This window comes from Panthera pardus, unplaced genomic scaffold, assembly GCF_024362965.1.
Source record: "Panthera pardus isolate Hobbes unplaced genomic scaffold, ASM2436296v1 HiC_scaffold_24, whole genome shotgun sequence".
NCBI classification, from domain to species: Eukaryota; Metazoa; Chordata; class Mammalia; order Carnivora; family Felidae; genus Panthera; species Panthera pardus.
The window spans coordinates 38,753,550-38,769,626 of record NW_026526810.1 but is presented as its reverse complement, the minus strand read 5'-3'; the positions used below and the strand labels follow the sequence as shown (position 1 = coordinate 38,769,626).

The 16,077-nt window shown below is 47.1% G+C and overlaps 1 protein-coding gene across 1 annotated transcript in view; it reads left to right on the top strand.

Moving 5' to 3' along the window:
* Positions 1–16,077, top strand: part of LIPC (lipase C, hepatic type) — a 138,828-nt gene that overhangs the window by 100,757 nt on the left and 21,994 nt on the right. Inside the window, exons 2-5 of the mRNA XM_019441968.2 lie at positions 7,266–7,453; positions 12,484–12,666; positions 13,441–13,558; positions 15,796–16,029. Coding sequence (XP_019297513.2) covers positions 7,266–7,453; positions 12,484–12,666; positions 13,441–13,558; positions 15,796–16,029 — 723 coding nt within the window. The remainder of the gene's footprint in view (positions 1–7,265; positions 7,454–12,483; positions 12,667–13,440; positions 13,559–15,795; positions 16,030–16,077) is intronic.

Here is a 16,077-nt window from a genome sequence, read left to right as displayed (position 1 = left end):
CCAGACCTAGGTTCTTCTTTCATGGAGCTTATCATCAAATATAGGAGATAGATATTTATGTAATGACTGCTCAATTAGAAAATTATAACTGTGAAATCACCTAAAAGGACAAATAATAGGAAGATGTGACCAAGTCAGGAAACTCAGAGAGATTTTCCCTGAGGAAATGAAGATTGCATTTTGACTTTGAGAAAGAATGATATTAACTAGTCAAATAGGACACAACAGCTGAGCATGTCAGGCCAGGGGACCACAGGAGGAAAGACCAGGCAGGAAAGTACATCACACACTGGATGTTGAATTAAAAACTCAGAATAATCATCAACAAGGATGGCAATTTTTATTATCATTTCTTTTTCCACTTATTCACTCGGTTGCCCTTGAACTGGAGTGACCAACTCATTCTAGTTTGAAAGGACAAGTGGTCACCCTTCCTTGAACTGTTCAGGGCAGAATGTGACCATGACCTTGGAACCACTTTAAGGAATTAAGCACCATTACCTCCAGAGGATTCCAGTACAAATGGGAAACTTTTCTGAATGGCATACTCTTTCATAATCAGATTTTTTGAAAGACAAAAACTCATTCTGATTCTCGCAGAGGTGTACAACTTAAGAAGAAAGTCTGGAAGAAAAAAAAAATATCTCCAGCAAGAAAACTCAGCCTAGAGTTACTTTCTTCCCTGGAATCTCCAAGTAGAAATGAATTGTAGTCTCAGGCTATAGGATGGCTAGCAAAATCAGGCCAAAGTAGACAAAGAAAACAGAATAAATCAGACTTGTGAAAATAGCTTTCCTTCCATCCCTTATGTCATCATCTTATTTCACAGCAAAATGACGACGGGAAAAATTCAAGATGGTGGGAGTCAGAGAAGCATTCCTAATCACAGCCATGGGCCCAATCTGCTTATCACCAAAGATCAGCAACAGCTAAGAACTGAATCTCTAAAGACCCAGCTATGACTAAATTCTCATTCAAGTTTTTCCATCCTACCATCATGCTAGAAATTCTGAAGTCAGTGTTGTGTATGTACACATCACAGGCATGACCACAGCAGTCAGGAAGAGCTATGACTACAATTTTCTAGTAGGTTCCATCCATCCTGAACAGAAGACACGGTCGGACAAGTTTCCAGAGGGATCTTCCGGAGGACCCCTCTCATTAGTCCCAGGTCTAAGAATATTTTCAGCAATGTGTAATAACAAAGTCACAAAGTTTATTAAATGACACACACACACACAGTTTAGCAATTTAAAAAATGAACATTAAGACATTTCACAAACAACTCTGTGAAAGGCATATTAATACCTGTGGCCTCTGTATTATGCACTTGTGTCCTCAGCACTAGTCACACGAAGTCCTCAACAAACCTGGAACTGAGCAGAGGCACCCAGCCCAGGCATCACGGGCAGAAAACAGAATGATTACTACCAAGGCCTTCTACTGCAGAATCCGTGGCTCTCTCCTCTGCCAGCTCATTTGCCTGAAGTCACCACCTAATGATGTCCTTACCCAAAAGAAAATGAAATAATTTGTTCTTATACGAAACATTAGGAACCTCAAACCTGGGGACTGACTTAGGAATGGAGAAATCATTTGCTGCAAGGAATCTAATATTAGAAAATGCAATGGCCTGCACCCAGCTTCTGCTTCTGATTGATTTTGAGGAAGTTCTGCTGCCCCAGGAACTTGCTGTCATGCAGAGGGCAACCCCAAGGCTCCTTAGTCCGTCAATCCACTTTCCAGGTGACAGGGGCTGACTCCTTCAAAGGGTTCCACCGTTTACGTTTAATAGTCTCTCAAAACCATAGCCTCATCCCCAGGTTCTTATCACTGGTGTGTCTTTATCTCTTCTAAAGACAGGAGAAAATAACAATTATAGAAGACGCACCCGGGGAAGGAGATACTCCTATCAAATACAATTGGAACGTATTTCCTCACTCATAGCAGAATCATGGTGTGTTCTCACAACTTGCTCACAGAGTTGCTGTGAGGTTTACATGAGTTAATGCAAAGAAGACTGTTAGAAAAGTGCCTGGCACAGAGGAAACCCTCAATAAATAGTGGCTTAAAAAGTGCAGAAAGTCAGTCTGAATATATATGCATATATAAAGATATATGAACAAGATCACACCTAAGGAGCTAATGATTCTACTTTCAAAAGTCTAGACTAAGAAAATAGTCATAGGTTTTCTAGACAAAGATTTATGTATAAAGATGGTCATCAGAGCATTGTTTGTAATAAAAAAAAAAAATACCTAAATGTCCAACAGTAATGGAATAAGTACACAAACTATGCCACTTTTCAAAAGCATGTTTTTTTCTTCTTTTAATGTTTATTTATTTTTGAGAGACAGAGCATGAGCAGGGGAGGGGCAGAGAGAGAGAGGGAGACACAGAATCCGAAGCTGGTTCTAGGCTCTGAGCTGTCAGCGCAGAACCCAATGAGGAGCTTGAACTCACAAACTGTGAGATCATGACCTGAGCCAAAGTCGGATGCTTAACTGACTGAATCACCCAGGCACCCCTCAAAAGCATGTTTTTGAAGAATTTGTAATGCTATAGGAAAATTATTAAGACAGGTGAAGAAGGATATGAAACCATTTGCATCGTATGATTTCAATTTTAGATAGTCCAAATAAATATCTATGGAACGAATATCTCCACAAGATTAGAAGGAAATACTCCAAACATTACTTGTGTTTTTCTCTCAGTAGTGAGATTCTTTACTCATTTCAGCATTTTTCAAATTATTTATGCATATACAATGAGTTTGTATTAATTCTACAAATAAAAGTTAAGACTCTATTACAATTTCACAATTAAAAAAAAAATTGCATGAAGTTCTAGACTAGGCCAGTGGCAAGGGACAGAGAAGATAATCCTGAGGATGGGTCCTCAGTATTGGGTGACCCGAGAGCATTCTAGAACAGCTCTCCGTTTTCTAGATTGAGCAATAGCATGGACAAATAATGGTGTTTTGAATCATAGTAGGAAATGTAGAGAGAAAGGAAGAAAAATGGATTGGGAGGAAAGAAAATAAATTCAGTTTGGCTACACTGGGTTCGCAGTACCGAAAGGATCCACTGGGAGAGGTGTCCAGTCAAGAGCTGGCTACAACGAGTGGCTAGAGCCTGGGAAACATTTTGGTATACATGTGGGTATGGGTGACAGCAGTGCATCCTTGACGCCATGGCTCGGCCCAGAATGCACCAGCATTCTCTGTGTTCTGTGAAGGGGACAATCAGACTCTACCCCCATGGAAACGCAGACACTCAAGCTCTGGAGCTCTACCTCTTCCTGTTACCCAAAATGTGACCTGAAGTGGCCCCTGCCTCCCTCGGTCCCAGAGACGACTGCTGCAATATAGCGAAGAGCCTCACAGAGATTCGCTGTGACTCAAATGCTGTTTGGCACTATGACTCTCAGAGTCAACCACGTAAAACTTACTACTGCATATTTTGCAGGAATGGTGTTCAAGACAGTGGCCACTGCCTCACCCGGTGGACTCCTTTCACAATAACATAGAAGGAAACCATCTCAGGCTCAAGGACCAGAAATGTGTGAGCCACTGGACGCCATGAATCCTATAATTGCTCGTTTCCTTCTCCGATTTGGCCAATAAGAAGCTCATAATAAAATCTGTGGCCTATCTTCAGCAACATTACATGATCACACAGTGTGCCTTTTAGAGTACTAATCTATCAGCATTTCTGTCTTTGTTGTTTTACTACCCTTATTTTCTCGTTGTCCCAATTTCTTCAACTATAAATTTTTGTAAACTACTTAAAGTCTAAAATTTTCTGCCATGTCACACCCACTCACTGATGCCATTTCTATCTCCTAGAGTTGCATAAAAGAATTCTAGGCTCTCTTCTCCATAACAGCCCTTCAACACTCATGTCCTCCACGAAATCTTTTTTTTTTTTTTTTTTAGATACCAGAGTCTCACTTTCTTCAACAGTTTGTCCTAGATGTGAGCTCCTAAAGCATCTTTCATCCTTCTAGACTCAAATGATGCCTCATCTTCTCTGGACATCTTCTCTAGCCCCTATTCAGGGCACCCCTCCCCTGCAGCACCTACAGCAACCACATGCAATGAGTGGTTCTCACACTTGCCTCTCCCACCAGACTGGGGACTCCTGAAAAACAGAGGCGGTGCCCTGTGTGCCTTCAAAGAGTACCTAGCCAGGGCCCAAGGCATAATATAATAAAATATGCTAATAAGTTTTTGTTGAGGAAATAAATGATTGAATATACACATACATACAACATAACTTCCTCACTCCTATGCGTGCCAAAAGAAAGCCAAGCCAGGAAGAAAAGGGAGAAGCCAGTTCAGTTCAGTTGTTTGAGGGCTTCTCCTTCTGACAGCTGTTTCTCCATAGGACTCTCCCAAAGAGCCTTGAGGCCCTAGACACCCGGCCAAGCTTATTCTCCAGCCAAATCCAGAGTAAATGCACGTAAGACAGAATTGGTCCTGAGAGGGCAACTGGGCTAAGTTTTCACAGAAAGAAAGGATCTCACAGATCAAAAATGCAGGATGCTGGATGCTCCAGTTGGTATTTATTTTAACAACACAGCCTCACATAGGTGCTAATTATGTGCCAGGCATTGTTCTGAGCTCTTTACAAATATCTTATTTAATCTTTGTAACAACTTCATGAGATAGGTACTATTTCTATCCCCGTTTTATTTTCATTTATAGTTTTCTTAGCATTTGAGTCAGCTATCCTGAAACAAAGGAAGATATAACTATTACATCACCAAGTACAAGAAAATTGGTTACATTTAGTACCAGTGCATACATGGCGGACAAATCAAACCTTAGCCTTTGACCTGAGACCTGGATGCATGGAATACCGCATCGTTCAGTAAGCATTTATTGAGCACCTACCAGCACTGCCCTCCGGGAGCTCACAGCCTGGTGGAGGAAACAGCACACACCTAAACAAATAAATTACCAGGTCCCATGACAAGCACATTAGAATCAAAGATGCAATACAGTGCTGGCGGCAAGAGGAAGTAATGATCTCTGACTAGATGAGAAGGCTTCCTGGAGGGTATGATGGCTGAGTTCCATTTTAATGGATGGTCCGGGGCTTACCATGGAGCAGCAGAGATGGGGGAGGGGGGAGTTTGTGAGAGTACAGAGGTGCAGGGAACCACTGGCAGTGGGGAGCAGGAGGGGAGGAGCTGGGGAGCGAGGGATTATCACTGGGTGGTGGCCTTGGCTACAATACTATGAAGCTCAAAGTCACTAATGGATATGATAGTCATTCCTGTTCTAGGAAGATTCTTTGAGAAGCAGTGTGAGAGATGATGTCATGATCAAACAGAGAGAGAGAGAGAGAGAGAGAGGTGTTGGGAGGCTATTGCAATCAACCAAGCAAGAAACAGTGTGCTCCTTAGCTAGAGAAATGGATTCTAGGCATATTTGGGAACCCAAAGCTTCAGATTGACTGGAAGGCTGGTGTAGAGGATCAAGGTGACACTTCAGCTTCTACTTAGAAGACCGGGAGGGCGGTGCAGCCAGTGAAATGGGGAGCATGAGCTGGGAACCCCCCTGGCAAGGATGAGGACAAGTTCAAGCAGCCTCCAAGCTTGGGAAAGCCAAACGGGTGGCAGACATTTTCTTAATTATCACCGAGCAGTACTGCAGTCTCACTCACATCTCCCTTTAATAAAATATGATGCATTTCACTCTGTCATCATAGTGAAAAATCATTGCCCTTTGCAGGAAATTAATAACCTTTCAAATTAATAACCTTTGGGTAGGAAAATTGGTTTCATTAATACCTCCCCTTGCACTTTGTTAGGTTCATCATCTCTCTATCCTGCTGTCCCCTGAAACCAAAAGCCCAAGACTTAATGTCTGAGAAGCCTGAATGACTTTATGCTCAGAATGAATGGTCGGGATCCTTAGTAATTGGACTCAATTGAATTCACTGACCAAAAATGCTGGTGTGGTCTTATGGCTGCCCCTCAGTCCTGGAGAGCCCACCCTGAGCTGGAAGGGAGGATGAGGGCAACCTTCCCCAGCTCCCAGCCTGATCCCTAATCATGGCAGAAAAGATGTCACCCATCTTGTTGTCACAACCTGAGAAACTAACACCTCCCCGGGCTTCTCCCAGCCCCTGAGCAGAGGCGTCAGTCTTTGGCCAACACCACGGCCTTGACAGCTGTTGGGCTGCCTGACAGAGTTGTGTGACTGCTCACTACAACTCCAAAATGGCTCAAGATCAAGGTTAGGCTCCCCTAAAAGAGAGACTAGAAGGCATTTTGAAAAAACAACAGAAGGTAAAATCTTGAAAACAATCTTTCGCTGCCTATCTCATTCTTCCACAGTCTTTGAAAGATTCCAAATGGATACACATTTATCCTTTTCTACTGAAAAACTCCTTAGCAGCAGCCTTATCATCTAGGGCATCAAGTCCAGACTCCCCAGCATCCCAGGGCCCAGGACATTCCAACTGCCCAGCCTTGTCTTCCTCTTCCTCATGCCCACAAGGTACCACCCTCTGAGCCCTAACTCTTCTGTTCCCCCAGCTCAGAAAGCCCTGCTCTCTCCCGCCACCGATGCACCCATCCCCCCAAAAGCCCTTGTCCATCCTTCCAGGCAGGATCAGCATCACTTTCCCTGAAAAGTCTTCTCTGAATGTTACTCCTTCCATCAAGCAGAATCAGCCACTCCTTTGAGATCCTCTCTGCCCCAACCCTACCTGTTCTGTGCAAGTCTGCATAGTATAATTTGACTACAAATGACAACAGGCTGAGCTACACGAGCAAATACATAGTGTCATCTAACAAAGGTGCTCTATTCATGGTTTCTGCAGCATAGGGATGTAGGCAATTGGAATCAGAGGGTGTGGGTTCAAATCCTGACTCCACCACTTACCGGCAGTGTGATTTGGGGTGAAATACTCATCTTCCACAACTGCCTCTTCCATATCCCTAGCGTCTCTGAGTTACTCCACTGTCTGACTGGCTGATCCCATAGTCCCCAGGATGGCAGGACGGAGGATCTGGTCCCTCCACCTCTGTGTTCGATTCTCCTCGGTCAGCCTTCATCATCTCCCAGGAGAGAAATGGCCATTCTGCTGGACACGCTCTTTTGGGTTCCCTGAAGCTGCAGTTCGTGCCTACCTCTAGCACCTCACAGCAACCCCGCTGGCTGGTGCTTTTAGAAACTTCTGGGCTGTCCCAGAGCTGGCAGAAGCAGAACAGATGCCAGGGTAAATACTGTCTCCAATCTTATATTCCAGGGCCATTTGGAAGAAGACCGAGAGCTGCTGAAACAAAGAAAGCATCGCAGGAGACAGAGATCAGATTCCTGCTTTTTCAAGAAGAAACGGATAAGGGCTGTCAGATTCGGCTCAATCACCCAGACACGTTACAGCAGTGTGGCTTCAACTCCTCTCTGCCTCTGGTGATGATAATCCACGGGTGGTCGGTAGGAAATGCTGACATGCCTTTTTTCTCTCTGCTTTTACATTTTCTGTTTTTTTCTCCCTCATGTGTCCAATTTTAATAAAAAGATAGGAAACCAGTGATAAAAACTTCATGCATAATATTAAAATGTAAAGCACATTCTAATTTTCCAAGTGCTTCCCCACACAGCATCTCATTGATTATCTCAATGCCATGAATGAGCAGGATAGGGAAAATAGAATTATCTCCACATTTCAGATAATAAAATACAGCTCAAAGAATCACACAGCACATGAAGGCCCATAAGTGATTGCAGTCCATGCAAGTGAATCTGCATGTTTCACAAGAGGAGGTAGGAAGCCACAGAAGACATAGTCCCCCAGTGAAATGTTGCAACTGTAAGGTTTAAATACAGGTGCAAGTAACGGAAACTCAATTGGCAATAGTTCAAATAAACCAGAAGTTTGTTCCTATTTCACACAACAGTCTGGAGGTATGCAGTCCAAGTCCTCAGGGACCTAGCTCCTTTCCAGCTTAGTAGTCTGCAACCCTTAGACTGTAGCATTTGTCCTTATAATCCAAGATGGCAGCCAGAGCACCAGTCGTCACATCTTTATTCCAGGAAGCACAATTAGTAAAGGGTGTACACAAAGGAGTCAAGGAGTAGGGTTTTTTTTAAACAGCTTTATTGAGATCTAATTCACATACCATGTAACTCATCCATTTAAAGTATACAATCCAATGGCTTTTGCTATAAAAGAGTGGTACTTTTTTGGTTAGCTACCCAGAAGCATCTGTGAAATGCTTCCAGTTACAGTCATTGGCCATAGCTAAGTAGAAATGTGACTGAGACATGCAGCCTCTTAAGGAAAATGTAGCCCTTCTCGGATGCTGAAAATCCTGGACAAGGGGGAGAAAGAATATTGTAGGCAATGACTGAACTCAAACTAAGCAAGGACTTGTCTCCCAGACAAAATTGTACCTCCCTGGCTCCCCAACAACCCACGATTTGAAGCTCAGTTGACAGCTTGAAACCTCCAGAGATTTGGGGGGTCTATTTCATGACTTGGAAATCTTTCCCTGACTTCTAGTTGAAAAATACTCTTGGGACTCCTGGGTGGCTCAGTCAGTTAAGTGTCTAACCCTGGCTCAGGTCATGATCTCACAGTCGTGAGCCCTGCATTGGGCTCCTCACTCAGCATGAAATAGAAAAAAAGAAAGAAAAGAAAGAAAGAAAGAAAGAAAGAAAGAAAGAAAGAAAGAAAGAAAGAAGAAGGAAGGAAGAGAAAGGAAGAAAGAAAGAGGAAGGAAGAGAAAGGAAAGAAGGAAGGAAGGAAGGAAGGAAGAGAAAGGAAAGAAGGAAGGAAGGAAGGAAGAGAGAAAAAGAAAGAAAGAGAAAGGAAGGAAGAAAGAAAGAGAAAGGAAGGAAAGAAGAAAGAAAGAAAGAAAGAAAGAAAGAAAGAAAGAAAGAAAGAAAGAAAGGAAAAGAAAAAAAAATACTCTTGAAACCCTCATCTCTCCTACCATAGAGAACAAAAGGAGCCCGTCAACCCACCAGCCACTCTTTCCACATGTATTCAAGGAGAGCCTGCTATGTGCAGGCTCACAGCCCCCATGAACAAAACAGACCCTGTTCCTGGTCTCACGTGGTAGACCACGTGGTGATGCCACATGGGTATAGCCACGAGGTGGGGTGCTGCCATTGCTACAGGGGAAAGGAGTGGTGACTATAGCCTGCTAGCAGCTTCCCCATAGGATTCAAAGAGCTCCCACCCTAAGGAAGTGGAGGTTCCTAACACCCCAGGGTCCACAGTGAGGGTGGTGATGGGTTTTCCTGCTGCTAAAGAAGAGACCTAACATAGATTGAAGCCTTACCGTAAGTTAGACCCTTTACATTATACATCAACCCATTTAATCCCCACACCTCCCTACTAGGTGGGTTAGTATCTCTCACATCAGGAAAATGCACTCAGAGAGGTCAAGCAGCTACCATAGTCACACAGCCAACAGTGGACACAAATTCACCCAGAACACTCACACTCCAAGTTCACACTCTCAAAGACTCCCAGTTCACTGGGCCTTTGTCAGAGGGGTTTGAATGGTCCCCCCAATTCTGCAGCAGGCTTCACACTGCAAACTCCTAGCTGTGGCTTTCTCCAGCTGGGGTAGGAGCTCAATCCATGCTTCTTTAAGAAAAACAGGGCAGAATGCTAAGATGAAACATGTTTTTAAAGGGAACCAAAGAGCAGACTCTCTCCAATGGGAACCCTGCGGGAAGATATGGATTAGAAGGAGGCAAGTCACTGTAGAGAAGAGTATCCTATTTCTTCAGCTGCTTTAGCCAAACAGACTTTCCTTACAAGAAAACAGAGAGAAAGTGGGAAGGAAGGAATGCATCCAGAGGAGAGATGTGCGAAGGGGTGGAGGAGAAGCTGGAGCTGAGAGCCACCAAGTCACAAAGGCTGCACACAGCACAGCTGGGGCTTCTTCCAGGTGCTCTCCCTCTGACCCTGCCCACTACACACTCCCTGCCCCCCTCACCCTCCCTGCCCCCCTCACCTTCCCTGCCCCCCTCACCCTCCCTGCCCCCTTCACTTTCCCTGCCCCCATCACTCTTCCTGCCCCCCTCACCTTCCCTTCCCCCCTCACTCTTCCTGCCCTCCTCACCCTCCCTGCCCCCATCACCCTCCCTGCCCCCCTCACCTTCCCTGCCCCCCTCACCCTCTCTGCTCCCCTCACTCTTCCTGCCCTCCTCACTCCTCCTGCCCCCATCACCCTTCCTGCCCCCCTCACCTTCCCTGCCCCCCTCACCCTCCCTGCCCCCTTCACTTTCCCTGCCCCCATCACTCTTCCTGCCCCCCTCACCTTCCCTTCCCCCCTCACTCTTCCTGCCCTCCTCACCCTCCCTGCCCCCATCACCCTCCCTGCCCCCCTCACCTTCCCTGCCCCCCTCACCCTCTCTGCTCCCCTCACTCTTCCTGCCCTCCTCACTCCTCCTGCCCCCATCACCCTTCCTGCCCCCCTCACCTTCCCTGCCCCCCTCACCCTCACTGCCCCCTTCACTTTCCCTGCCCCCATCACTCTTCCTGCCCCCCTCACCTTCCCTTCCCCCCTCACTCTTCCTGCCCTCCTCACTCCTCCTGCCCCCCTCACCTTCCATGCCCCCATCACCCTCCCTGCCCCCCTCACCTTCCCTGCCCCCCTCACCCTCACCCTCCCTGCCTCCCTCACCCTCCCTGCCCCCCTCACCTTCCCTTCCCCCCTCACTCTTCCTGCCCTCCTCACTCCTCCTGCCCCCATCACCCTCCCTGCCCCCCTCACCTTCCTTGCCCCCCTCACCCTCCCTGTCCCCCTCACCTTCCCAGCCCCCCTCACCCTCTCTGCTCCCCTCACTCTTCCTGCCCTCCTCACTCTTCCTGCCCTCCTCACTCCTCCTGCCCCCATCACCCTCCCTGCCTCCCCTCACCTTCCCTGCACCCCACTTAGACTCCAGCAACACTCAACTGCTTGGAGTTCGTTCCACTCTCCTGTGATTTCTCTCCTCTTGGCCTTGGCTCAGGCTATGCTTTCTGCCTACAGTATTCTCCCTCTTCTCCTTCGGAACAGTATCCATTATATGTAAGGTGCTCCAAAAATATTTGTTAACTGAATTAATGACTAAATAAGTATCTTGTTTACAAAATGCTACATGAAGATAGCAGGGTTTTCTTGCCAGGGTCTTTTACCAGAATGCACTCTTCATTCTTAAAATCTAGATGGGAATATATCTATTACTACTAGTAATAACAACAACAACAGCTGCATCGCTATGTAAATAACTATTAACATAACTGCATAACTAAATAACTCTGCGTAACTAACATCTCCTGAGTGCTTACTACATTCCAGGCGGCGTTCTAAGTGCTTTCCATCTATTAACTGATTTCATCTTCACGACAATCCTGGGAAAAGCGCTATTATTTTCCCCATTTCCAGATGGGGAAACTGAGGCATGGAAAAGTTAACTAACTTGCCTAAGGTCACGCAGCTAGTAACTGACAGAGTCTGGATTTGAACCCAAGGTGCCCTACACACATGAAAAGCACTGGGTGAACATGAGTAAGTGGACCCACCTGACCTAGGAATGACCTGCCGCGTCATCAGTATTGTTCTGCAGCCTCGCCTCCCAATGTCTAGTCTTGAGCCACACCAGACTCTTTCCCTAAACACACCACGGGGCCCTTTCCTAACTCTGTGTGCTCTTCCTTCTTCCTGGACCACCCTAGACAGCCGTGCCCCACACTCACCAGCCCACCCTTATTCTTGTAAGTGAACTCCTATTTGTCCTTGCAGGCGCAACACAAATGTCTTTGTTCTGTGAGCCTGTCAGGAGTACCCTGCAGGCTGGTTCTCAAACAAGGCGCATACACAGAAAGTTTCTCCATAAACGGGTATTGAGCTCCTGCCATGCTCCAGCCCATGGTGCTTTATTCCCTCGAAAGCGAGCAGATGAGTGGGCCAGAGGAGAGCAAAGGAGCTGGGATTCAGAGCCGTGGCTGTGGCCATGGCCCAGCAGGCCTCCCTCCTGGAGCCGAAGGTACCAGAGCTGATGCTCAAAGGATAGGTCAGCTTTAGCACCTGGTTACACAGACTTTTCCATGATTTTAAGGCTCAGAAACTCTTAAAATAGGGACACATTAAGAGAACAGCTCTCAGTTGGAGGCCAGGGGTAGCCCCCAGGGGACATTTGGCAAAGCCTGGAGACATTGTTGGTTTTCACAGCTTGGCGGGAAGGGTACTGCTGGCACCTATGTGGCAGAGACCAGAGATGCTGCTGGATATGCTACAACGCACAGGACAGCCCCCACAAGAAGAAGGATCTGGCCCAAAATGTCAGTAGTGCCAAGGTCGAGAGACCCCTCCCTCCCCCCACCCCGAAGCCTTTTTTTCTGGAAAGAAGGATCCAGCATTAGTTAGCCAAGACTTGGAGAATTTAAAAAGTGAAGCGAGAGAAAGAAGAGGCCCCTCTGGCCCCTCCCGGTTACACTGACTACCCTGTGGGCCCACGTGCAGGTGGATGGCTTTCTGGAAGACTGGATCTGGCAGATGGTTGCCGCACTGAAGTCTGGGCTGGCCCAGCCAGTGAACGTGGGGCTGGCGGACTGGCTCACCCTGGCCTACCACCACTACACCATGGCTGTCCACAACACCCGCCTCGTGGGCCGTGAGGTGGCCACTCTCATCCGGTGGCTGGAGGTGAGCCCTGCCCCGACCTCCCCTTCCCTCCCTTCCTCTCCCTTCCCGTAAGTGTCAGTGAATTAAGCTGGTCTCCAAGCAGCCCAGGCGGGAGGACAGCTCTGCTAACCCTGTAGAAATGGGAGGGCAGGGGTGGAGATGGGACATCAGGTTTCCCTCAGATGCCTTGCTTAAACCCCTATTTTGCAGAACTATCTTCCCCTCTCCCATCCACTGTTTCTTTTATGCTCACTCCCTAGGATGTGCTGAGGGATCTAAACATACCTGTAACACCATCAAACCCCACGCAAATGAACAGGATCACCGTGCAAGGCATTAATGTGCTAATAAAGGCAGGCAGAGGGGCAGCATCACCAGGCAGGGTCCCAGGTAGCTGAGACTGAAAGGTGGGAGCCAGCAAAAGCGAGAAACCAGGGGCGCCGAGGTGGCTCAGTTGGTTAAGCATCTGATGTCAGCTCAGGTCATGATCTCACAGTTCGTGAGTTCAGGCCCCATGTGGGGCTCTGAGCTCATGGCACAGAGCTTGTTTTGGATTCTGTGTCTCCTTCTCTCTCCCCGTCACCTGCTTGTGCACTCTCTCTCTCTCTCAAAATGAATAAACTTAAAAAAAAAAAAAAAAAAAGGTGAGAAACCAGTTTGGGTCTGAAGGATGAATTAAGCACCTCATTTGCCACCCAGCGCAAAGAACAGGGTGGGAGCCAAGAACAAGCTGGACCCACACGAGGTTACCGTCCAGCAGCTCTCCCCTGTAACCATCTTGCCTCTGTCTTCCAGGAATCTGTTCAATTTTCTCGAAGCAATGTACACCTAATTGGGTACAGCCTGGGTGCACATGTCGCAGGATTCGCTGGCAGTTACATCGGCGGAAAGCACAAGATCGGGAGAATTACAGGTAACCGTGCCTGATAACTAACAACCACGGGGGGCGGGGAGAGGGGGGCGGGGGGAGAGGCGGGGGTGGTCGTGTGCAGGACCCGCTTCTACAGCAGTCCCGTAATTACCAGGTCCCCAGCTTCCTTCACGCGGCGCCGGTGTTCACAGGAAGACTGGTTACGGGGCGTCAAACATGACCACTGTCACAGACTGCTTTTCCTCGAGAATTCAGAATAAATTACAGCCTCAACTTCTGGTGCCTCTCCTCCAACAGGTGCCTCTCGTAGTCATGCCAAATAGGACCTAAAAAGTAGGCTTTCTATACACTGTTCTACCAGCAAAGAGTTTTTCAACCTGTAGTTTAAAAAGCCCAATATGAGCAAGTTAAAAAATCACAGGCTGAAATGTGCAGTAACATCAGCCACGTTTGTGAAACATACGGGTCTTACTCTGGGACCTATTTGGACTGAGGCAGGGAGCTCTACACTCACTTGGGAACGGCCCCAGATACCCAGAAAGAACTGGGGTTGTGTGAGAAGGTCTTTCCCCCCAGGCATCATAGACACCAACCTCATCCCCCATGCTGCCCCACAGTTCTGTTTTTGAAGAACACGTCTCACCAGATATTTCCCTAACCAAGTCCCCAAGGCCCCCAGATACCCACAGGATGAAACTCAGAAAGCCCAAACAAGGCCCCAGAGTTCTCCGACCTCCCCTCCAGCCGTTCCCTCCCTGTAGTCCCAGGCGTCCATGACACTAGGTCTTTCTCCACTTCACAAACATGCCATTGCCTCCTATGCTTCTGGGCCTTTGCCTGTCCTTTTCTTTTTGCCTGGAACTTTTTACTACCACTTACCCACCCAGCCCTGGTCTAGCCACCAAACTCCTACTCATCCTTCAAGACCTAGCAGGTCAAAGCAATAATCCTTCACAGGCTAAAACAATTCAAAGGAAATTTGAGATGACTAGCGTTGTTGTGGCCTTTAACTTTATCAAGTCAGAACATTTTTGGCAGCTGACATCTATGATTCCCATCACTTCACCAAAGAAGAAGTTAAAAGATAATGGCAGACATTTAAAAGAAAGAAATTTGTCATTATGAGAACTCACTTCCTCACCCTTATTTTATTTATTTATTTTTTATCTTGCTGGTGACTGGGGAGCCCTGCTTCACAGGCCACTGTTCATGGCCCCACCTCTGTGATTTAACCCTCCATAGGCTGGGGGTGACCAGACCTTCCACAGAAGGCCAATGAGACCCATTGCCAAGCAACCAGGCCTCGAAGGCTAAGTCAGAACCGCAGGGAGGTGACCCCAGGCCCCAGCACCCTCTCCACTCTGGCTGGCATCATGGGCCACATCAGGCATTATTAGCCAGGCTCACTCATGTCAGAGGCGGCAGGACAGCTAATCACTGCTGTCATCTCATACTCATACCCATGAAGAACAGAATAAAATCACACCAAGACATCTTTCATTTGTAACCATGGGTGAGAGCTGGAGACAGGCGCTCTCACCGCCCCCTATCAATTCCTTCACCCCCAACAGGGATGGAAGCTAGGGCTGATGTGGGACATCAAAGGGCCTTGCAGTGAAGGTGAAGGAAAAAAGACAGAGGAAAAACTCTGAGTGCATAAATACTCCCCAACTACAGTCAGCCAGGAGCTGCGCTTAGTCTCATGCACACACATCTGTCACTTGACCAGAGCTTTGAGCCGTCCTATTTGCTCATGACATTTTCACCGGGGAACAGTGATGTCCCAAGGCTGTTCTGGACAGTCCAAGGAAATGACACTGGTGTAGGAGAAAAGCCAGCTCATTTAGGGAAATTGTTGACAACATACAGGCAAATAAACTCCTTCTTTGTTGGATAGGTTAGAACTACTTACAATAAGCACAGCGGGCTTTTTTTTGTATGCAAACAGATGCTCTTGAAAGTAGCTTGAGAGGTACTTAAAATTGATTCGCTTAAATAAATCAAGCATTCCCTCATAACCTTATTTCTACCACTGGATAGTTCCAGCAGACCTCTCTCCCCATTAGATAACGCACAGCCTGTGTCTAATTTTCGGCACCATGAATTAATGTGGTTTTACTGCGAAAGGTTATAGCAAGATTTTCTAGAGAAAGCTTATCCCCTAGGATTTTCTTCTTCCTGCTAGCTCGTGAATGTATAATAACATCAAAAAACTAAAAAGGGCATTCTCCTTGTTTCCCCTTGCTTCCACCTAACCCTTACCGTTGCTTTCCTGTTAGGGCTGGATGCCGCGGGCCCTCTGTTTGAGGGATCTTCGCCCAGTGACCGTCTTTCACCAGATGATGCCAATTTTGTGGACGCCATTCACACCTTTACCCGGGAGCACATGGGCCTGAGCGTGGGCATCAAACAGCCCATAGCACACTATGACTTCTACCCCAATGGGGGCTACTTCCAACCTGGCTGCCACTTCCTACAGCTCTACAAACACATTAGCAAGCACGGCTTAAATGGTGAGAAGGAGGGCCAGGCCGAGAGCACTAGCCTGCACTGGCTTCTAC